Source organism: Hylobates moloch, unplaced genomic scaffold, assembly GCF_009828535.3.
Source record: "Hylobates moloch isolate HMO894 unplaced genomic scaffold, HMol_V3 SCAFFOLD_8, whole genome shotgun sequence".
In the NCBI taxonomy this organism is placed as follows: domain Eukaryota; kingdom Metazoa; phylum Chordata; class Mammalia; order Primates; family Hylobatidae; genus Hylobates; species Hylobates moloch.
Window position 1 is genome coordinate 8,983,637 of NW_026652283.1, and position 22,089 is coordinate 9,005,725.

General features: G+C 40.9%; 1 protein-coding gene and 1 pseudogene across 2 annotated transcripts; one reads left to right on the plus strand and one right to left on the minus strand.

Annotated features, from left to right (window-relative positions):
• The first annotated feature begins 4,080 nt into the window (after positions 1–4,080).
• On the plus strand, positions 4,081–22,089 carry LOC116472658 (aspartate aminotransferase, mitochondrial-like; annotated as a pseudogene). Its single transcript, XR_004249145.1, has 4 exons — positions 4,081–5,463; positions 17,353–17,478; positions 19,555–19,661; positions 20,602–22,089. The product of XR_004249145.1 is annotated as an aspartate aminotransferase, mitochondrial-like (transcript).
• On the minus strand, positions 9,344–15,017 carry LOC116472182 (uncharacterized). The gene is made up of 3 exons (XM_058442141.1): positions 14,936–15,017; positions 11,490–11,948; positions 9,344–9,707 (listed from the first exon to the last, which is right to left on the minus strand). The coding sequence occupies exons 1-3, from the start codon at positions 15,015–15,017 to the stop codon at positions 9,361–9,363; spliced, it is 888 nt and encodes a 295-aa protein (XP_058298124.1). The 3' UTR covers positions 9,344–9,360.

The window sequence follows — 22,089 nt, forward strand, 5'->3', positions numbered from 1 at the left end:
TTTCTGCATCTAATGAGATAATCATGTGGTTTTTGACTTTGGTTCTGTTTATATGCTGGATTACATTTATTGATCTGTGTATGTTGAACCAGCTCTGCATCCCAGGGCTGAAGCCAACTTGATCATGGTGGATGAGCTTTTTGATGTGTTGCTGGATTTGGTGTGCCAGTATTTTATAGAGGATTTTTGCATCAATGTTCATCAGGGATATTGGTCTAAAATTCTCTTTTTTTGTTGTGTCTCTGCCAGGCTTTGGTATCAGGATGATGCTGGCTTCATAAAATGAGTTAGGGAGGATTCCCTCTTTTTCTATTGATTGGAATAGTTCCAGAAGGAATGGTACCAGCTCCTCTTTGTACCTCTGGCAGAATGTGGCTGTGAATCCATCTGGTCCTGGAGTTTTTTTGGTTGGTAAGCTATTAATTATTGCCTCAATTTCAGAGCCCGTTATTGGTCTATTCAGGGATTTAACTTCTTCCTGGTTTAGTCTTGGGAGGGTGTATGTGTCCAGGAATTTATTCATTTCTTCTAGATTTTCTAGTTTATTTGCGTAGAGGTGTTTATAGTATTCTCTGATGGTAGTTTGTATTTCTGTGGGCTCGGTGTTGATACCCCCTTTATCATTTTTTATTGCGTCAATTTGATTCTTCTCTCTTTTCTTCTTTATTAGTCTTGCTAGCTGTCTATCAGTTTTGTTGATCTTTTCAAAAAACCAGCTCCTGGATTCATTGATTTTTTGAAGGGTTTTGTTGTGTCTCTATCTCCTTCAGTTCTGCTCTGATCTTAGTTATTTCTTGCCTTCTGCTAGCTTTTGAATGTGTTTGCTCTTGCTTTTCTAGTTCTTTTAATTGTGACATTAGGGTATCGGTTTTAGATCTTTCCTGCTTTCTCTTGTGGGCATTTAGTGCTATAAATTTCCCTCTACACACTGCTTTGAATGTGTCCCAGAGATTCTGGTATGTTGTGTCTTTGTTCTCATTGGTTTCAAAGAACATCTTTATTTCTGCCTTCATTTCGTTATGTACCCAGTAGTCATTCAGGAGCAGGTTGTTCCATTTCCGTGTGGTTGAGCGGTTTTGAGTGAGTTTCTTAATCCTGAGTTCTAGTTTGATTGCACTGTGGTCTGAGAGACAGTTTGTTATAATTTCTGTTCTTTTACACTTGCTGAGGGGTGCTTTACTTCCAACTATGTGGCCAATTTTGGAGTAAGTGCGATCTGGTGCTGAGAAGAATGGATATTCTGTTGATTTTGGGTGGAGAGTTCTGTAGATGTCTATTAGGTCCTCTTGGTGCAGAGCTGAGTTGACTTCCTGGATATCCTTGTTAACTTTCTGTCTCATTGATCTGTCTAATGTTGACAGTGGGGTGTTAAAATCTCCCATTATGATTGTATGGGAGTCTAAGTCTTTTTGTAGGTCTCTAAGGGCTTGCTTTATGAATCTGGGTTCTCCTATATTGGGTACATATATATTTAGGATAGTTAGCTCTTCTTGTTGAATTGATCCCTTTACCATTATGTAATGGCCTTCTTTGTCTCTTTTTTCTTTGTTGGTTTAAAGTCTGTTTTATCAGAGACTAGGATTGAAACCCCTGCTTTTTTCTGTTTTCCACCTGCTTGGTAGATCTTCCTCCATCCCTTTATTATGAGCCTATGTGTGTCTCTGCACATGAGATGGGACTCCTGAGTACAGCACACTGATGGGTCTTGAGTCTTCATCCAATTTGCCAGTCTGTGTCTTTTAATTGGAGCACTTAGCCCATTTACATTTAAGGTTACTATTGTTGTGTGTGAAATTGATCCTGTAATTATGATGTTAGCTGGTTATTTTGCTCATTAGTTGATGCAGTTTCTTCCTAGCATCGATAGTCTTTACAATTTGGCATGTTTTTGCAGTGGCTGGTACCGGTTGTTCCTTTCCATGTTTAGGGCTTCCTTCAGGAGCTCTTGTAAGGCAGGCCTGGTGGTGACAAAATCTCTCAGCATTTGTTTGATACATTGGCTCTGTCTAGGCATTGGGCAAGGTGAACTTGTTGGGTGTTTACATTCCGTTATAATTTTTCAAAGGTGATTTCAGTCATGCCACCGTCAGTGTAAGCCTCACCTGGGAGATTGTTAGAAATGTAGAATCCTGGACCCAGCGAATATGAATCTGCAGTTTTAAAAGATCTCCAGGTAATTCATAGATGCATTAAAGTTTTAGAATTACTGCTACAAGTCACATGGCTTCTTGATAAGTTATTTTCCGATTTTCAATCTGAGGTCCCCTGGGCTGCCTACATGGATGTGTGGATAGGGGTTGAGGAAAGGGATGAACATTGGTGTTTCTCTTCAGGAGTTTGAATTTGATGTTTGTTTGCACACTTCAATGTATTTGTATATTTTAAAAAGTGGAGCAGTTATTCCTAGAGTGAAACTTCTGTATTCACCTAGAAAATCCATTTCAACTGAGTTAGTTTACCAACAGTTCCCAGAAGAGGGCGCTGCAATGCCTTTCTTTTTTTGTCCTTACACCTGTGTGCTGAAGTCAGAAAGTAATTGGTAAAATGTTTAAATCCACATTATTTCACTGGATGTACCAATACTTGTATTTGCTAAGTAGGTATTTTTTCTTTACTTTATAGATGAGTAAAGAGGAAGACTGAACTGTTTCTCAACTCCCAAATTCAGGCTTCTTTCAAAATCTACAGTACCACTGGGGGCTGTTAACCAGGACACATGGAGGTGAAGAACTAAAGCAAAATACTGTCTGCTTCACAGTTTTGCCTAAGGCTAGGGTTAATTCTTAAAAAGGTTAGCTCTGCTCTTAGTTGAGTGGTCTGGCTAAATTCAAGTAGATTAAACCAGTGTTTATTGTGTTGCTTTGCTAAGAGCCTTTTAGCTGCTTTCAACACAAAATGTTATCCATATTGCTTAGACTTTGCAAACGTAAATAAAATATTCTCTTATGTGTTTTGCAAGAAGTTTGAGGGTGAGTTAATGTCAAGGTACCTCTGAACAAGATTTTATACATGTATAGGATGAACAGGACTGCCTTGATATTCCCCTCAACTGGACTAAACTTTAGACAGATTTCTCCTTGACTTATTGCTCCTTTACTTCTCTTTTCTTAGATTGTTTACTTTAGAAAACTTCCCGCTATAAATTATTTGTCTCTTCTTATTTGAGATTTAAATTTTTCTCTAGCCTTTTATCAGTGTTGCAACCCAGAAATATCTTTCTCAAAGCCCTGTGAGCCATTTCTTTGAAAAATAATCATCAAGAAATATAGTTCCCTTATCTTCCCATCTCTGTGGGAGGGTGGTACTCTAACTTCCATATGTGCCAGTGAGAAAATACAGATGGCCTAATCATGTTGACCCACCTTCCCCACTAACACTCTCCAGAACTTTTTCACTAGCATACTTCAGCCTTTACAAACTCTCCTGCGTTTTGTTCAACAGATTTGAATACAGTCTCTCTTTCCTACTGGAACAGGCTTGACACCTATTGCAACAATTTTGAATAAAGTCTTCCCTGCCTATTTAACTTTGTCCAATGCAATTTTTCTTCGAGAATAGCCTACAGAGATTCAAATACAATAAGGTTATTGTATTAGCTACTTGCATACTACTGGCATTCTTTATGGCTCATTATTAGAAAATAATAAGTGCAATTGAGGAATATGGGTTTCTGAATTTAGCCACACCAAGAGGCCAATATTTCTGGCTCTCAAACTTTACTAAAGGCTCAGAGAAAGGAAAATCCAAGACAGTTCATGGAGAGAAATGGAATCAACAAATAGCAAAAGGTCATGCAGATATCAAACCAGACAAGACTCATTCCCTAAGCCACGACTGAATCCAAGCTACACAGAGGCTACACAAAACCGTGCCAAGTGGTTACAGGTCTTGCTCCCAAGGATGTTAAACATGATGGAGGTTCTCAGCAACTCTGCTATGGACCATACAGAAAGACATGCAAAGCAGACCAGATTGGATACAGCTTAAGATCAGCCTCACAAATCCTCTCTCACAATTAAAACTCTACAGAGAGCCCTCTGCTCAGTTCTGCGCCTGCCCACTGCCCTCCTACCGTCCACCATGGCCCTGCTGCACTCTGGCCGCGTCCTCTCTGGGATCGCCGCCACCTTCCACCTGGGCCTCGCAGCCACGGCCTCTGCCAGAGCGAGCTCCTGATGGACCCGTGTGGAAATGGGACCTCCAGATATCATCCTGGGAGTCACTGAAGTCTTTAAGAGGGGCACCAATAGCAAAAAGATGAATCTGCCAGTTGGTGCCTGCCAGGATGATAACGGAAACCTTACATGCTGCCTAGCGTCCGCAAGGCAGAGGCCCAGATTGCCACAAAAAGTTTGGACAAGGAATACCTGTCCATTTGGGGACTGGCTGAATTTCACAAGGCATCTGCAGAACTAGCCCTCGGTGAGAACAGTGAAGTCTTGGAAAGTGGCCAGTTTGTCACTGTGCAGACCATTTCTGGAACTGGAGCCTTAAGGATTGGAGCCAGCTTTCTGCGAAGATTTTTTAAGTTCAGCTGAGATGTCTTTCTAACCAAACCAAGCTGGGGAAATCACACGCCCATCTTCAGGGACACTGGCATGCAGCTACAAGGTTATCGGCTTTATGACCCCAAGACTTGCGGTTTTGACGTCACAGGCGCTGTGGAGGATCTTTCAAAAATACCAGAGCAAAATGTTCTTCTTCTGCATGCCTGCACCCACAATCCCACGGCAGTGGACCCACGTCTGGAACAGTGGAAGGATATAGCAACGGTGGTGAAGTAGAAGAGTCTCTTTGCCTTCTTTGACATGGCCTACCAAGGCTTTACCAGTGGTGATGGTGATAAGGATGCCCGGGCTGTGCGCCACTTCATTGAACAGGGCATTAATGTTTGTCTCTGCCAGTCATATGCCAAGAACACAGGCTTATATGGTGAGCGTGTAGGAGCCTTCACTGTAGTATGCAAAGATGAGATGAAACCAAAAGGGTAGAGTCACAGGTGAAGATCTTGATCCGTCCCATGTATGCCAACCGTCCCCACAATGGGACCCAGATTGCTTCTACCATTCTGAACACCCCAGATTCGTGAAAACAATGGTTGCAAGAAGTGAAAGGCATGGCCGACCACATCATTAGCATGCGGACTCAGCTTGTATCCAACCTCAAGAAGAAGGGTTCCACCCACAACTGGCCACATATCACTGCCCAAATTGGCATGTTCTGTTTCACAGGGCTAAAGCCTGAACAGGTGGAGTGGCTAACCAAGGAGTTCTCCATCTATATGACAAAGGACGGCCGCATCTCTGTGGCAGGGGTCACCTCCGGCAACGTGGGCTACCTTGCCCATGCCATTCACCAGGTCACCAAGTAATGTACCCAGTCCAAGGAAACAGAGACGACCTTTCTGTCTTCAGCCTCTGCTATTGGGAGCTTCACATAGAGGATGAGAGAGAGTGGATGGTGGTGAGTGGATCATTTTCTTCAACCACAGTGTGTAACACTCAGCAATTGAATGTTTCTCTGAAAAGAACATGTAGTGACACAGGGCAGAGGGATCCGTGGCTGGCATCTGGAACATTGTGGCTCTAAGCCAAATGCTCCCCTGTCCTTTTATCCCCAACTTTTCTCAAAGAGTTTACATGTACAAGAAAGTCATCGCACCAAAAAACCTGTCAATTATGCCATTGCAATATTTCATAAGCTTTAACTGAAGTGTCATATAGTGTCAGGTTCCTCATGAGAAATAGCACACATTAGAGGCTTTGAGAGAAGACCTAGTTCTGTCATGAACACTTGGCCTCATGTCTGTCCTCCCATCATGGAGCAGCCTTATCAACAGACTGCATTGCAGAAATTATGTTTTATGAAAACCAGTAAGTCTGCTGCCACTACAGCAAGGAAAAGAATGCAGTTTCCTGTCTTATTTAAGAAAAAGAGAAGGCTCTCTTTTCTCCCTTGCCATTGCTGTTCTTTTCCTTATGCACAGAGATTTTTAATGAATGCAGATTTTTATCTCATTCTACTGCTTGACTGACCATCAACCCCATCCTATTGGGATTTATTTAAGAATAAACATAATTTTCTGCTGATGCCATACCCTCACTTTTCTCAGCAAAGAATAATGGAGAGTAGGTAACTGTACTTTATCTCAGCATCCTCTTGAATGATTTTGTAATCTTCTCTGGTGTGATGTTGTCTCTGCCCAGTTGTACCTCCTCCTTTGTTGAATGTGGTTGTGCAGTCACTCATCTCACACCGTGAGTCCAGTGGCACAGGGTGGTACCAGGAAAGAGGATATTCTAGGCTTTGTGTGCTGCCAGCTGGGTTCAGTCTTCACCTCCTGGAAACCATGTACTTATTGCGGCCTACAGATTTATGGAACTTCTAACTTGAGGGAGATGATTTAGGGTATCTGGCAGAAGAAACTTCAATTATTGAAGCAGTCAAGAGGTGACTTGGGTGCTGTTAAAATACTCAGTTTTAAAAGGGAAACAGAGGATAAAAGTTTAGAAAATGTTCAGCCTGATGATGTGATAGAAAAAAAAACAAAACATTTTCTGTTTCTCCATTGTGCAGGAGATAGGTGGAATACCTCCTAGCATTCCACAGCACTGTAGGATTACTACAGTTAACAATAATATGTTATATTGTTTCAGAAAGCTAGAAAGAGGATATTAAGTGTTTCCAACATAAAGAAATATAAACGTTTAAGATGATAGATATGCTAATTACCCTAATAGATTTGTTGTACATCATATGTATCAAAACATCACTACATACTTTATGAATATGTAGTTACTATTTGTCAATTAAGAAACAAAAGGGAAGAAAGGAAAAAAAACTGTAACTAATCCCAAGTTTAAGTATGAAATTGTATTTCCTATATTAAATGCCTACACCCACACTGTGAATAAATTTTATTTATATTAATATGTAAAGTTGTAATGTGAGAAATGAGCTTACGAGGTTGCATTTATGACAGGATTCTGTTCACTGAAGAGAAACAGTACCTCAAGTATTTCTATTTACCATTAAAAGTAGAACTGATTTCAAAGAACTATATTCAAGAGAACAGAGAAAGAAATTTTAAGATAATTTCTGCAAGTTAAGGTTATTTGTTTTTAAATCTTACCCCAAATAATGCAAATGATGCCTTGTTTTCAAATTTTATTTTCAATAAATCATCAATAACTATTTCCAACAAGTTATCCTGTAAATTTCATAATTATTTGTTATTATTTTCAAGAAAGTAATATGTGAATTTCAGATTTTTATGCACAGTTGGATTGTAGTTGAGAAAATAACCTTAAGATCCCAAACTTTTTAATGTTGTACAGTTTCTCGTGACTCATACACACTCATGTCGGAAGTGACCCACCACTGAGTCTGATGGTACCACACTTGTCTATTTCCTGTCCAACAAGGTGGATTCACCCACTTGGTTATTAAGGAAATGTCAGATTGCAATATGAGTTTTTAAATGCTTACTCTCAATGTCTGTGATATGGTTTGGCTGTGTCACCACCCAAATCTCATCTTGAATTCCCATGTGTTGTGGGAGGCACCCAGTGAGAGGTAATTGCATCATGGGGGCAGGTCTTTCCTGAGCTGTTCTTGTGATAGTGAGTAAGTCTCATGAGGTTTAATGTTTATTATAAGGGGAAATTTTCCCGCACAAGCGCTCTCTGCTTGCTGCCATCCATGTAAGACATGACTTGCTCCTCTTTGCCTTCTGCCATGATTGTGAGGCTTCCCCAGCCACATGGAACTGTAAGTCCAATTAAACCTCTTTATTTGTGAATTGCCCAGTTTTGGGTATGTCTTTATCAGCAGCGTGAAAACAGACTAATAAAGTCTGTGTTTACCTCACCATGGACTAGTAACACATAGTTCATGAACTGCCACTGATCCATGATATACACTTTGAGTAATACCACTCTAAGGCAAAATAAGAGATAGATATATTGTAACTGCTGTGATGATGATGTTAGCAGGGGAACTAGGGATGTTACTATAGGCAGATCTAAAAAATCCAATAAAGGTTTTCTCATTTCAATTTTAAAAACTCTACATTTTTTACCAGTAGGTCCTTTTATAAACATGCCACCATCTAGCACTTCACGTAATATATGACTTTCCACACAAATGTTTGCCATTTGTTTATTTAACTAGGTAATAATAAGGAGGAAAGATTTGAGTCAGCTTCAGTAAGCATTTCTAACTGCAACAAACTTTGCAAGTAATCATTTTATTCAAAAGCCAAATAACTTACATTCTATGTGTGTGTCCTAAAAGAATTCTGGCTGTGTACTTATTTACATAACCTTTATTTATTGTCCTTTATATAGAAAGGACAATAATGCGTGAAGTAGAGCATTTCCTTTCTTCTGAGGACAGGAGAATTCTGAATGCATTTCCAGAAATTAATAGTCTTGTGCTTATGTATTAACTTTTTTTCATATATAATAGACATGGGCTTACATTTCATTTACTGTGATGACACATTTGAGAAACCTAGTCAAATTTAAGGCCCTGCAATCAGATCCTTTTATGCCTGTCTTATAGAGTTTGAAAAAATAAAGAAAGAAAAAAAAAATCTAAACCACCATGATGCACTCAAACTCACTCACTTTTCATAGACACTTTTCTTTATAAGGGTTATGTTAGGATAGTTGTAGCTACATAGTACTATTATTTTTATTATCCATATGCATACATAGCAAAATATTTGTTACACAAGCAATAAACTTAGATATTAACATCATATCTCCTTTTCCATACTTCCTCAGAGAGAGTCAAAAGGTGGAAGGACTTATTAAGGCACTACTTCTGAAATGTGATCGAGGTTGTTTCATTATCATGTAAGAAAACTCTAATCTTACTGTATCCTGTGGTGCAGAGTATGTATATATATATATATCAACAAATTATAAGTTAAATTGAAGGATGATTATAGCTTTCTATGTCACAGCTAAAAACAATCATAACTGACAAAAAGTCATCTGCTTTTTAAAAATAATTAATACATGTTATTTTAGAATAGTTTTAGGGTTGTGGAAAAATTGAGTGGCAAGTGTAGAATTCTCATTTATCACTTCTTCCTCCTACACAATTTCCCTTATTATTAACATCGCCCATTAGTGTTCCACAATTTGTCTTGATGAACAAATATTGATACATTACAAGTAAGTCCATCGTTTAGGGTTCCCTCTTTCTGTTGTACATTCTGTGGGTTTGACAAATGTATGAGATATATCCGAAGCAGCCTCGTCGTCTGGGGTAAATACCAAGATTCTTAGTCTCCTGGCCAAGGAGATCGAGGTCTCGGACACACACAGAGAGAGAATTTGGAGCAGGAGTTTAATAAGCAGAAGGAAAGAACAGGTCTCCGTTACAGAGAGGGATCCTGAGCAGATTGCCAAGTTGTGGTAAAAATGTCAGAGTTTTTATAAATGGGCTCTTGAGGAGGGGGCTCGTAAGGAGGGGGCTCGTGAGGAGCGGATGTCTTATCTTCCTAGGGCCCCAGAGTTTAGTTGGGACCAGGTGTGCTATCTGTACAGAGCAGAATTTTTTATCATCTGTTAACCCATTCCGTGACCACACAGGCCAACTTCCAGTCTGTGTTTCTTTGTCCTGCTTATCTGGTAGGGAAAGTTTCTGTGTCTGTTCCCATACGTCTTCTTGAAGCTGCAGGCATCTTGGTGCGTCTAAAGAGAAAGGAATGTGCTTATTAAGGCCCACTGTTTTACTGGGGCCCATTGTGTAAGTGTGAAGCTTGGTGATACCCAGGAGACTCCCCGCTGTCCACCCCAGTCCTTCTGTGTCCCAGCTGTCTTTTCTGTGTTTTACCGTCTGCTCTTTCAGGCCTCTTGTTGTTAGAAGAAAAGTGATTTCTTTGAACTGCATGAAGTTAGAAAGGGAGCTATTTTTGAGCTGCTTTTTGTTAAACGGAAAGTTTTCTACTGGGGAGTTGCTTTACCCTGTCTACCCAAATAATTGGTTTCTGCCTCCTATTGTGTCCGGAATTGGTGGCTTCTTGGTCTCACTGACTTCAAGAATGAAGCCGCGGACCCTCGTAGTGAGTGTTACAGCTCATAATAGCAGTGTGGACCCAAAGAATGAGCAGTAGCAAGATTTATTGCAAAGAGCAAAAGAATGAAGCTTCCACAGTGTGGAAGGAGACCCGAGCGGGTTGCCACTGCTGGCTCGGGCAGCCTGCTTTTATTCTCTTATCTGGCCCCACCCACGTCCTGCTGATTGGTAGAGCCGAGTGGTCTGTTTTGACAGGGCGCTGATTGGTGCGTTTACAATCCCTGAGCTAGACATAAAGGTTCTCCACGTCCCCATCAGATCAGTTAGATACAGAGTATGGACACAAAGGTTCTCCAAGGCCCCACCAGAGCAGCTAGATACAGAGTGTCCATTGGTGCATCCACAGACCCTGAGCTAGACACAGGGTGCTGATTGGTGTGTTTGCAAACCTTGAGCTAGATACAGAGTGCCCATTGGTGTATTTACAATCCTTGGGCTAGACATAAAGGTTCTCCAAGGCCCCATCAGAGCAGCTAGATACAGAGTGTCCATTGGTGCATTCACAAACCCTGAGCTAGACACCGGGTGCTGATTGGTGTATTTACAATCCCTGAGCTAGACATAAAAGTTCTCCACACCTCCACCAGACTCAAGTGCCCAGCTGGCTTCACCGAGTGGATCCTGCACTGGGGCTGCAGGTGGAGCTGCCTGCCAGTCCCGTGCGGTGCGCTCGCACTCCTCAGCCCTTGGGTGGTTGATGGGACTGGGCGCTGTGGAGCAGGGGGTGGCGCTCGTCGGGGAGGCTTGGGCCGCACAGGAGCCCATGGAGGGGGTGGGGGGCTCAGGCATGGCGGGCTGCAGGTCCCGAGCCCTGGGAAGGGACCTAAGGTCCGGTGAAGGCAGCTAAGGTCCGGTGAGAAATCGAGCGCAGCCCCGGTGGGCTGGCACTGCTGGGGGACCCAGTACACCCTCCGCAGCCGCTGGCCTGGGTGCTAAGCCCCTCACTGCCCGGCTACTCCGAGTTGGGGGGCCCGCCAAGCCCACGCCCACCCGGAACTCCAGCCGGCCCACAAGCGCCGCGCGCAGCCCCGGCTCCCGCTCGCGCCTCTCCCTCCACACTCCCTGCAAGCTGAGGGAGCCGGCACCCGCCTTGGCCAGCCCAGAAAGGAGCTCCCACAGTGCAGCTGTGGGCTGAAGGGCTCCTCAAGTGCCGCCAAAGTGGGAGCCCAGGCAGAGGAGGCGCCAAGAGCGATCGAGGGCTGTGAGGACTGCCGGCATGCTGTCACCTCTCACTATAACATATCCACCATTACACATAGAATAGTTTCACTGCCTAAAAAGCTCCTGTGGCCCAGGTGAGAATCGGCCCTGGGTCGAGGCCTCCACTGGGTTCCCCCTAATCCCGGGGACAAGGGCATCCTCTGGGTCTTTATCACAGGGTAAAGGGTCCACCAGGCCCGGACAAGCGCTCCTAGCTGGAGGAGGGTCGCGTCCCTGCCGGATGTGGAAAGGAAGTACAGGAATCCCCTTCCTGTCTTTCTGGTTTCTCTCTGGGCTTCCTGCTCGGGTCACAAGCGCCACAAGGGCCGGCAGCTTAGGGGAAACGGTAGGCGGGGGATCCAGCTCCAAGCAAATCTCCCGCGGGCGCGTGGGAGGTGTGGCCAGTGCTGGGCGCAGCCTCGCCTCCCGCCCCCCGGGGCTGCGGCAGGGACGCTTCTCTGGAGGGTGTGGCGGAAACTTGAGGCTTGGAGTCCGCGGGACCGGAAGGGGCTCCGTAGGTCGGGGCAGGGTGGGCGCGAGAGAGCCTAGAAGCCCATGTAGCCGCGAATCCCGCAGCCGAATACACCTCCCTCCGTGCCTCCCCGCCTTTTCTGCAGAGCTCCGCCCTGGAGTGAAGGAGGAGCCGTCACCTGGAGCTCCGAGAAAAGCAGAAGGCGCTTTTTATTTAGCTAGTGTGACCCCGCCGGAGCCTTCTCAGTTGGGTGAGCACCCTCTCTGACCAGTCCATGAAAAGAAAAATCTGTTCGACGCCTCCCCACATGTCACGGGACTCTGACTTGCCTTTGTCGTCAGAGTTTGCAGCACTTTGGGAGACCTGAGAGGGGAGTGCCACCTGGACGGGCCACTGCTGTCTGTGGCTTAAGGGCTTTTGGAAGGGCGGAGAGAGGGAAACAGGGCGTCCTAGTGGCCTGCTTCAGGGCCACCCACAGGCCCTCCTCCAACCTCTCTCTGATCCAACTTGTTTTTCCAGCCTAGGTTGGAAACTTGTGGATGCTGTGACACCTCAAGAAGACTTGGCATTTTATTTGGAAGATAGGCATCTATTTGCAACTGTCCTGAGCCCCTATTTTCCTCCCACCTTTCTTGGGGAAACTTGTTTTTAAGGGGTGCCACTGTTTTTGTAACATGTTACTCTTAGCTCTTAGCATTCATGGTACTGTTGTAACCGTCCAATGGGTTTACTTTGCCTGCTAGATAGAGCCGATTTATCAAGACGGGGATTACAATGGAGAAAGAGTAATTCATGCAGAGCCGGCTGTGCAGGACATGGGAGTTTTATTATTACTCAAATCGGTCTTCTCAAATCTGTCTCCCGGAGCAGTGCGTTCTAACATTCTTTAGATGTTACAAATGTAACTTTTGGCTAAGTTACATTCCTACTAAGTTATATTCTTACTAAGCCCAAATGTTACGTTCTTACTAAGCCAAATTTTGTATTCTAAAGAATGTTTACAGAACCGAAACTAAATATTTGTTACCTGGCACAGTTGTGAAACTTGTTTTTTAAAATGCATCCTGTGATTAAGTTTTTGAGATCCTGAAACTGAGTTAAAATTTGATCAGTAATAATGCTTTATTTCTTTGTTCTTCTGAGAGATAATTCCTAATGTTGTTTTTCCAACTGGAAGTCTGAAGAGTATTGTGTTCAGTGTGTACTTTGAGTGGTATGAATTTGCGGGAGTCAGCACACACTATAAGAAAGGTAGAAGAGAAATAATTGAGCAAGAGAGAGAAGTGGAACAAGATGCATATGGGAATATTGCTGCAGGACTTTTCCTTATTTCAGCTAAAAATGGGATTCTTTGTCCCACGGCCACGGAAATTCAGGCTTGCAGATGGTTTAAAGGGTGTGTGAAGCAGAGTTTTATTGGGTGAAAAAGGGGAAAAAGGGGGGAAACATGTACTCTGGCAAGGCCATAGTCCTTCCGCCAGAGCGCTTCCCACCTGATAGTTTGAATCCCAGGTTCCACAAATGAAAAAGGGGGCCAGGCTCAGGCTTCTCCAGGCTCAGGCTTCTCCCTGCTGCAATCCTTGTGAACTTCCCAAGCCTCCACCTCAGTGGGCAGGCTAATTGGAGTTTCTCCAGGGACCCCTTCCCACCTGGCTCTCTCAGTATTAGTAGGAGGAGCTAGAGATGTAAAAAAGAAGAAGAGAAAGGAGGCACATTTAGAAGATTATTAAGAGAGGCAAATGGGAGATTTGGGGGAAGTTTTAAGGGGAGAGTTACACATTACCCTAGTAACAATGAAAAAGAATTACGGAAGTCTTAGTATTCTGAACTTTTAAGACAATTTTGCATTAGTGTAGAACCAGAAAGAATAAAGGTTGATATTTTTATATGAGCCAAAATCCAAACAATATTTACTGCTTAAGATCGTCCAATCTTACCTATCTTTCCCCCTGTCTAGAATTTAAGCTGAAGCTCCCTGTTATTCCTGTAGATGTATATTAAACGGACAAAAGTTGGCAGGGACTTTTAAAGTATTATAATTTATATTCAGTAAAATTCACTCTTGGTGTAGATTTCTATGTTAAACATATATACTCATGTAACTACCATAAAAGTCAAGATATAGAACCACACCCACCCACTCGAAATTCCCTCATGTCCCTTTGTGGAATGTCTTCCTGTACCCCTAGCCCTTGGCAATCACTGATCTGTTTTCTGTTCTTGCACTTTTGCTTTTCCAGAATGTCACATCAATGGAATCTTGCCGTAGGTAAATGTAGAATCTGACTTCATTCACTTAGCAATAATGCATTTTCAAGTCATCTGTGTTATAGTATGTATCATTTGTCAAAGAAAAACAAGTCTGGACTTAGATAGGGAGAAACTTTATTCAAAAGGACTGTTGCAATAGGAATAACACTGATTTCAAAAATATGTTAGTGGGCCAGGTGCGGTGGCTTATGCCTATAATCCCAGCAATTTGGGAGGCTGAGGTGGGTGGATCACGAGGTCAGGAGATTGAGACCATCCTGGCTAACACGGTGAAACCCCGTCTCTACTAAACAAAATACAAAAAATTAGCTGGGCATGGTGGTGGGCATCTGTGGTCACAGCTACTCCGGAGGCTGAGGCAGGAGAATGGCGTGAAACCGGGAGGTGGAAGCTTGCAGTGAGCCAAGATCACGCTCCTGCACTCCAGTGTGGGTGACAGAGACTCAGTCTAAAAAAAAAAAAAAAGTTAGTGGTGTGGGAGAGAGCAGGGGGCAGTCTAGGCGTTTCAACAGGAAATGGTGCAATGTGGTCTGTGGTCAGGTTAAGGCAGGATGTTTTTTGCAAGTCTGTGCTTTGAGGTGTGCAGGCAAATACGTGTAGCGCCTGTGGGGAGGAGAAAAACCTGACAAAAGTTTGGCCAGCTAACACGCAGTAAGAAATTGACAATTGTGAATGTGTGATCGAGTTTTTTCTTTTATTAGGGCTGAGGAATAGTTGTTTACCTCTTCAGCAGCTGAAGCATATTTGAGTTGTTGCTAGTTTTTTGTGATAATGAATAAACCTGGTGTAAAATATTCCTTACAGGTTTTTGGGTAAACACAAGTTTTCACTTCCCTGGTTTAAATACCTAGGGATAGGATGGCTAGGGCATGTGGTGAATTTACATTTACCATAACAAACTGCTTAACTGTTTTCCAAAATGCCCATAACATTTTGCATTTCCAGTGATGATGCATGAAAATTCCAGTTGCATCCTGTCCATTCTCGCACTGCTATAAAGAAATAGCCTGAGACTGAGTAATTTGTAAAGAAAAGAGATTTAATTGGCTCACCATTCCACAGGCTGGCCAGGAAGCATGATTCTGGCATCTGCTCAGCTTCTGGGGATGCCTCAGGAAACTTACAATTCATGGCAGAAGGCAAAGGGGGAGTCCATACTTCACTTGGCCAGAGCAGGAGGAAGAGAGGAAGCGAGGGAGGGCACCACACAGCTTTCAACAACCAGATCTCACGAGGACTCACTCTTATCGAGACACAGTACCAAGGGGGAAATCTGCCCCCATGATCCAATCACCTCCCACCAGACTCCACTTCCAATGCTGGAGATTACAATTCAACATAAGATTTGAGTGGGGACACAGATCCAAACCATATCACATCCCTTCCTCACCAGCAGTTGATTGTTTCTTTTTTTGTTTTGTTTGCCACTCTAATAACCATGTAGTAGTCACTCATGGTTTTAATTTGTATTTCTCAAATGGCTGGTTATTTCAAGCATGTTTTTATGCACTTATTTGCTATTCGTATATCCTCTTTAATCAAGTATATCTCCAAATCATTGGCCCACCTTTTAATCTAGTTTTGGTTTTCTTATTGTTGAGTTTTGAGTTCTTAATGTATTCTAGATACAAGTCGCTTTTTAGAAAGATGTTTTTGTGCCTTTGCTTGTCTTTTTATTCCCTTTTCAGGGTTTTTTTCTAGCAGAGAGTTTTAATTACGTTACAATTCAATTTATCAATTTTTAAAATATTGATAATGCTTTTGGTGTTGTATGTAAGAAATTTTTGCCTAATTCAAGTTCACAAAAATGTTATTTTCCTCTTTCCTTCTAATAGTTTTAGCATTTGAGGCTTTGTATATGAGTCTAAAATTTATTTTGAGTTAATTTTCTTATAAGGTATTAGGTGTGAGTTGAGGTTCACTGTTTTGCATTAGGACACTCAACTGTTCCAGCACTACATGTTCAGAAAATATTACCCCTTACATACCTGATTACTTTCCACATCTTTCAAATGTCGATTGACCATACATGTTTAGATTTGTTTCTGAAACCTTTTTTCTGTTCCATTGATTTATGTGTCTGTTCTTTTGTCAATATCATACTATCTTTGTTTCTATTACTTTGTAAATTATGAAAGCAGGTTCCCTGATTTTCAAATTTGGCCATTTTTTTCCTTCAAAATTGTTTGGCTATTCTAGTTCTTTGCTTTTTCATATAATTTTAAAATTACCTTGCTTATTTCTCCAAATATTCATACTGCAATGTTTATCAGGATTGCACTGAATCTCTAAACCTGTTTGGGTATAATTGACATCCAGCGATATTGCATATTCCAATCTATGAATATCTTTTGTCTCTCTGTTGATTCAAGTCTTCTTTGATTTCTTTGTCCCTTTGGTTTCCAGCTTTCATCATACTGATCCTAAACATATTTTGATATATTTATTTGATATTTTTCATGTTATTATAAATGGCACTGTTTTTATATTTAAATTTCCACTTCATAATTATGCATATATGGAAATATAAGTGATTTTTATATATGAACATAGCTAATCCTGTAGCTTTACCAAATTCATTTATTCTCATAGCCATTTGGTAGATTCCTCAGAATTTTACATGCAGACAACTATGTTGTCTGTGAATAGCAATGCTTTTATTTCTTTCCAATCTGTATGACATTTATTTCTTTTTTCTTGCCTTTTTGCCCCTAATAGGACACCCAGTAAAATGTTAATTTGGATTGGTGAGAGAGATCAGACATCCTTGCCTTGTTCTATGTCACTGGGGGAAAGCATTTATTCTTTCATTGTTAAGTTTGGTGCTAGTTGTAGTTTTTCTGTAGATGCCCTTTATCAGGTTGAAGAAGGTTTTTCAATTTCTAATTTGTTGAGTCTTACTATCGTGGATGAATATTAAGCTTTTCACATCCTCTTGCTGCATTTATTCAGATGCTCATATGTTGTCCCTTGTCTCATTCTGTCAATATGGTGAATTACATTGATTTTCTGCTTCCCTTGTTGCTTCTAACCAGCTGCTTTACTATGGGGCTAAATCTGGATTGTGTATGTTTCTTTTTCATCCCAATTTCTACTCTTTTTCCAATAACTGGAAGATTCCCTGGGGGTGGGGAGAGTTCGATTTTTATCTCTAGCCCTCTTTGGGCCATTATTCTCATTTATGAACCAAGCCGTTTTGTGGAAGGACTTGGCAGTAGGAGAATTGAAGTACATCTGATCTTAGTGTTGATTCTATGATAAATTTTTTGTCCCTACGATATTCCTGAGGTTGAGATTCTGATGTTTGTATTTTACAGATAAAACTCTGCAAAGAAAATGTCTAGCACTTATATCTCCAGTAACGCCTGTCAAGGTTTATTGTTGCTTGTTCATCATTGCAGTCCTGACTACAAGTGTGATTGCACTTTCTATTGTTTTGTCAGGTAAGTTACTTGTTCTCCAAACTGTACAATATTCTCCATATGTTTTTGTTGTCAATAAATATTTATTAAGCTCCATTATGTGCCTGTCACTGTCTGAAATGCTTGAATTACATCAGCAAACAAAATACACACAAAAGAATTCCTGCCCTTCGGAACTTGTATTCCAGCAGAAAACCACAAGTAAAAATAAATAAGGGTGGAGGTGTAACAGGTTGCAATAGGTTGACAAAACTAAGCCTTCTTAGGAAGATGACATTTTAGCAACCTTTTGAAAGAGATGGAGGAACCATGTGAAGGAACCTATTCCAGGCAGAGAACAAGTAGACCACAAGCCTGAAGGAGAACTCTTCCTGGCTTATTTGAGGAAAAGCAAGGAGGCTGCTGTAGGTGAAGCAAAGTGAAGATGGAGAAGAAGAGTGATACCATGGGGCATCAGGAACGGAGGAACCTTGAGGGTCAGTTAAAGACTTTGGCTTTTACCTTCAGTGTGATAGGGAGACTAGATGAGGGAAGTTGTACGAGAGGAATGTCTTGATGTGACTTTCATTGTAGAATAATCATTTAATTGCTATATTGAGACTAGGTAGGGGAGGGTGGTCAGATTCTGGATATTTTGAAAGCTGAGCCAACAGTATTTTATATCAAATTGGATGAAAAGTCTTTGAAAGAGGAATGTCATATGTGAGCCTGGCTTTTCTTTTGAGCCTTAGCAAGAATGCATTTGCCATCCATTGATATCAGAAAGGCTATGGGTACAGGAATTCCACTTATATGGAACTATTTCCTGACAAGTTCCTCTCAGAATTGTCATTTTTATTAAAAATAAAGTAAGATCTCTACTTGAAATGTTTTCAGGCAAATCACCTGGCCTTAAGAGCTGGTATCTTCTACTTAAGCAGATTGAGAATGCATGAAAGTACAGAGAACTGTATACATAAAAAAAAAGCCATCTCTTGAATATAGAGGTAATAGGTCCTCAGCATTGCTTTGTCAAGAGGAAGAAGGGCTAATATGAGGGAGGATATGGAAAAATCATCCGTATGACCCTGTGAAAGTACAGTACTATGGAAGTCGATCCTATAGAAATTGATTTCCTTGAAACTGTTAGTGTCAGTGTAAATTTCAGAAAGTCAAGGGTGCAGATACCCAGCTGGAAACCACTGGACTGATGATTGCTGTGCTTAGGATAAGGCAGTTTGTGATGAGTTAGGAAAACAACAATCAGATATGTACACTTCAAAATTGACCTCAGGAAGGTAAGCAGAAAAATAGATAAAAGGGGTGAGAAAATTTATTTATTATGTTTCATTGTGATTGTCTCACTTTTAGCAAGAAAGGAAAAGCCAGTGGTAGAGTCATCTAAATATGCTGCTTGCCCACAAAGCTGGATTAGATTTAGGAGTAAATGTTTTTATTTTTCTGAAGACATAAGAAATTGGACATTGAGTCAAACTTTCTATGTCTCATTAGAAGCCAGCCTTGCTCAGTTTGCAGCTATGGAGGAACTGGTAAGACATATTTTTGGATCATGTTTTCTGTTAAATACTTAGCCCCCGAGGCAGGTCGGCTACATAGGGTTAAAGCTGAAATACTAAGAAGGATCCCATTCCAGGGGCATGAGGTGTGTTTTCATGTCTAACATTTGTTGAGGGTGTGTTCTCTGCCTGGAACCCTGTGAGACATTTTAGATATATTTCCTCATGTAATTCTCATAGTGAGCCTGTAAGATGAGATGTATTGTTCTCATTCTATTAAGAAGTAAGGTAATTATATAATTTGTCATCTAGATTAAGACATATAGGGTATTAAAAGTGATCATTAATACATTGATGGAATGACAGGCATAAACTGAGAATTTCCCAATGAAACTGGGATATATGCTGACTTTAAATAAAGTAATTTAGGATCAGAGACATTAAATGACTTAAACTGAGAACTGGGACTTAGTCTCACTCTAGAGTTTATGCTGCTTAATTATACCATGCTGCCAGTGAAAAAGAGAAGGGATAGGGAAGAGAGACTCCAGAGAAATATGAAAGAAAGGGGCGCATGGTGTTAGTTTCTGTTTTATTATAGAATTTCCTGAAAAGATACAAAGGCCCTTCTGACCGTTGGATTGGCCTTAGAAGAGAATCATCCCATCACATTTGGAAATGGACAGACAACATGGAATATAATAACACGTATGTTTTGAGACTTCTCATCTTTCTGCTGTGTTTATGTATGGTTATGTGTGTGAGTTGTGTTTATGAGATAAGAAATGTAGTATCATGGAAAACTTACTGCAATATGAGGTAAGAAATCTAAACCCTTTTTATGCTCTTCAGTTTATTAGCTGTGTCTTTGGGAAAGCTTTACCTAACTGTGATTTCAGTTGAAATCTTTAACATGACAGTGACATTTCACACAATTTTACACTTTCATCCACTGATTTAAAACTGCTGAAATCCCTACTTATAGCTGATGTACAACAAAGTTTCTACAATCATAGGAAGTCACTGAGGAGCTGATATCCACAAGGCTGTTAAGCCCACTCTTCCAGGTGTTGCATCCATTTGCAATAGGAAAACATCCAGGGAACTCATGGGAAGCTCCCTCTCCTAAAGTTTTATCACCAGAAGGAAACTAGTAACAGTTCCTTGGACTGTGAACATTTCAAAGGGGTATTTTGAATATAATCATTACATTGCAGCAGATAAAATGTAGGAGCCCAGTCATATCCATTAATCAAAGCTAAGCCCTTTCAGGAATTTACTAGTTTTTTTTTTTATTTTCACAATTTATAAAACAATTTGAGAGGAGACTGGAAATCATCTTGACTGAAGACCACCAATGGCAGCAATTCATTTGGGTACAGCAGCAAGCATCAGTTAAATACCTATCAACATAGCTGGGCTTGGTATGGATGAATGATAAGCTTGTGATTTTCAAGCAAGGACCTTGAGGACATAAAGGACACTAAATACAGAAATGGTTTATATTACTATGAAGCAATATTAATGACAGACTTTTGCTTTTCTCTTATTCACATTAAAATATGGAGGGGGTGCAGAAGATGATAGGGGAGGAACAAATGCAGGTGTCTAACTTACAAATATTTAATATTTTTGTGTTTGGATTTAGGCTTGCTATCAGAGGAGGTACAGAATGTGCCTTCCTGAATGACAATGTAGTCAACAGTGGCAGAATCTACATAAACAGCAAATGGATTTGTAGCAAGCCAAACAGTTATGTCTACAGTTGCCAGTTATGGCCCCACTGGGATACTACCTAGTAGAGCTGTGAGGAGAGGGCCACCATCCTCCAGACTCCAGAATGGTAGATTCAGCAGCGGCTTCCACCATGCCCCTGGAAAAACTGCAAGTAACAGACCTGCACATGTATCCCCTAAATCTAAAATAAAAATCGGAAAAAATGGAACTTTGATGTTAAGATGCACTGATACAAAACTTAAATTTTGGTCTCCTACATTAAAACAATATGAGTCTCTTAAAATACTGATTTGTTCTTAGTAAGATTACAAGAGGCTTTGATTTTTAATTCTACAATGTTTCCTTAACAGCCATTCTCTGAATTACAAACTAATTCCTATTTCTGCCACATTCCTTTCTGAGAACTGTCTAGTCCTGGTTTGGGGTTTATCTTAAAGGTCTAGAAAGGCAACATTTTACTTCAGCAAAACTTGATTCTATATTGTTGTTTTTTCTTAATGTGTCAAAATTGTTTTGTTACCAGGACTTCCTATGTTGTTACTAAATGTATTCCCCTGATAAAGGTAACTGGCCTAGAAAACAAAGATTCTGTGTTTTACCAAGATAATACCCAGTGCTTCATGGTGTCTTTATTAGGCTTCGACTGCTTAGGGAAACTGAGCTTTGAAAGGGTAAAGGTTTTTACATCCATGTAACTTTCTGAGGTCTTTAGGTTGTCACTCTGATTAAATGAGTAGTATTCTTAGCAGTGACTTATAATCTGTTGAAGGAAGTATTTTAAGCTTTTTGACATCTTTGGCAGGTTTCTCTAGAATCCAAATCCTAAATTAAGCCTTTTGGCCCAAAGTTGACTGGGATTTTTCCAGGTGGACCCCCTAGATATGCCCCTCAAAAGGCATATCTTTCTTGTAGAGATATTAAATGATTAGGCTTATTTGGCAAATACTACTGGAAGCATTGTCAAATAAGAAATGGCGTTTTACCTTTCTTTAAGCTATGTTTGTGTAAGTTCATCATTTATAGAAATGTGAAATTTCATGAGATTCCTAAGATACTGACATGCTGAGATACCTGTAATAATTGCAATTTTTATGTTGGATGATTGCATGCCACAGAAACACTTAAATTTCCTTATTAATTGGTAACTTTAATCAGATCTTTACCTATGGCTGTTCTGGGTTTTTGTCATTCACAGTTATTATTTTAGTTTCTTCTTTGGAAGCATTCACAATCAGCTATAGTCCAAAATTGCTAATTAAGATCAACCAAAACAAAATTAATTACATAAAATTAAGTCATAAGGATGTTTTTATGGCTTAAATGTTTTATTTTCCAGAGCCAAGGAAATTTTCTTATCTATCATTTGCAATAATTTGATAAATAATCCTTTGTGAACAAA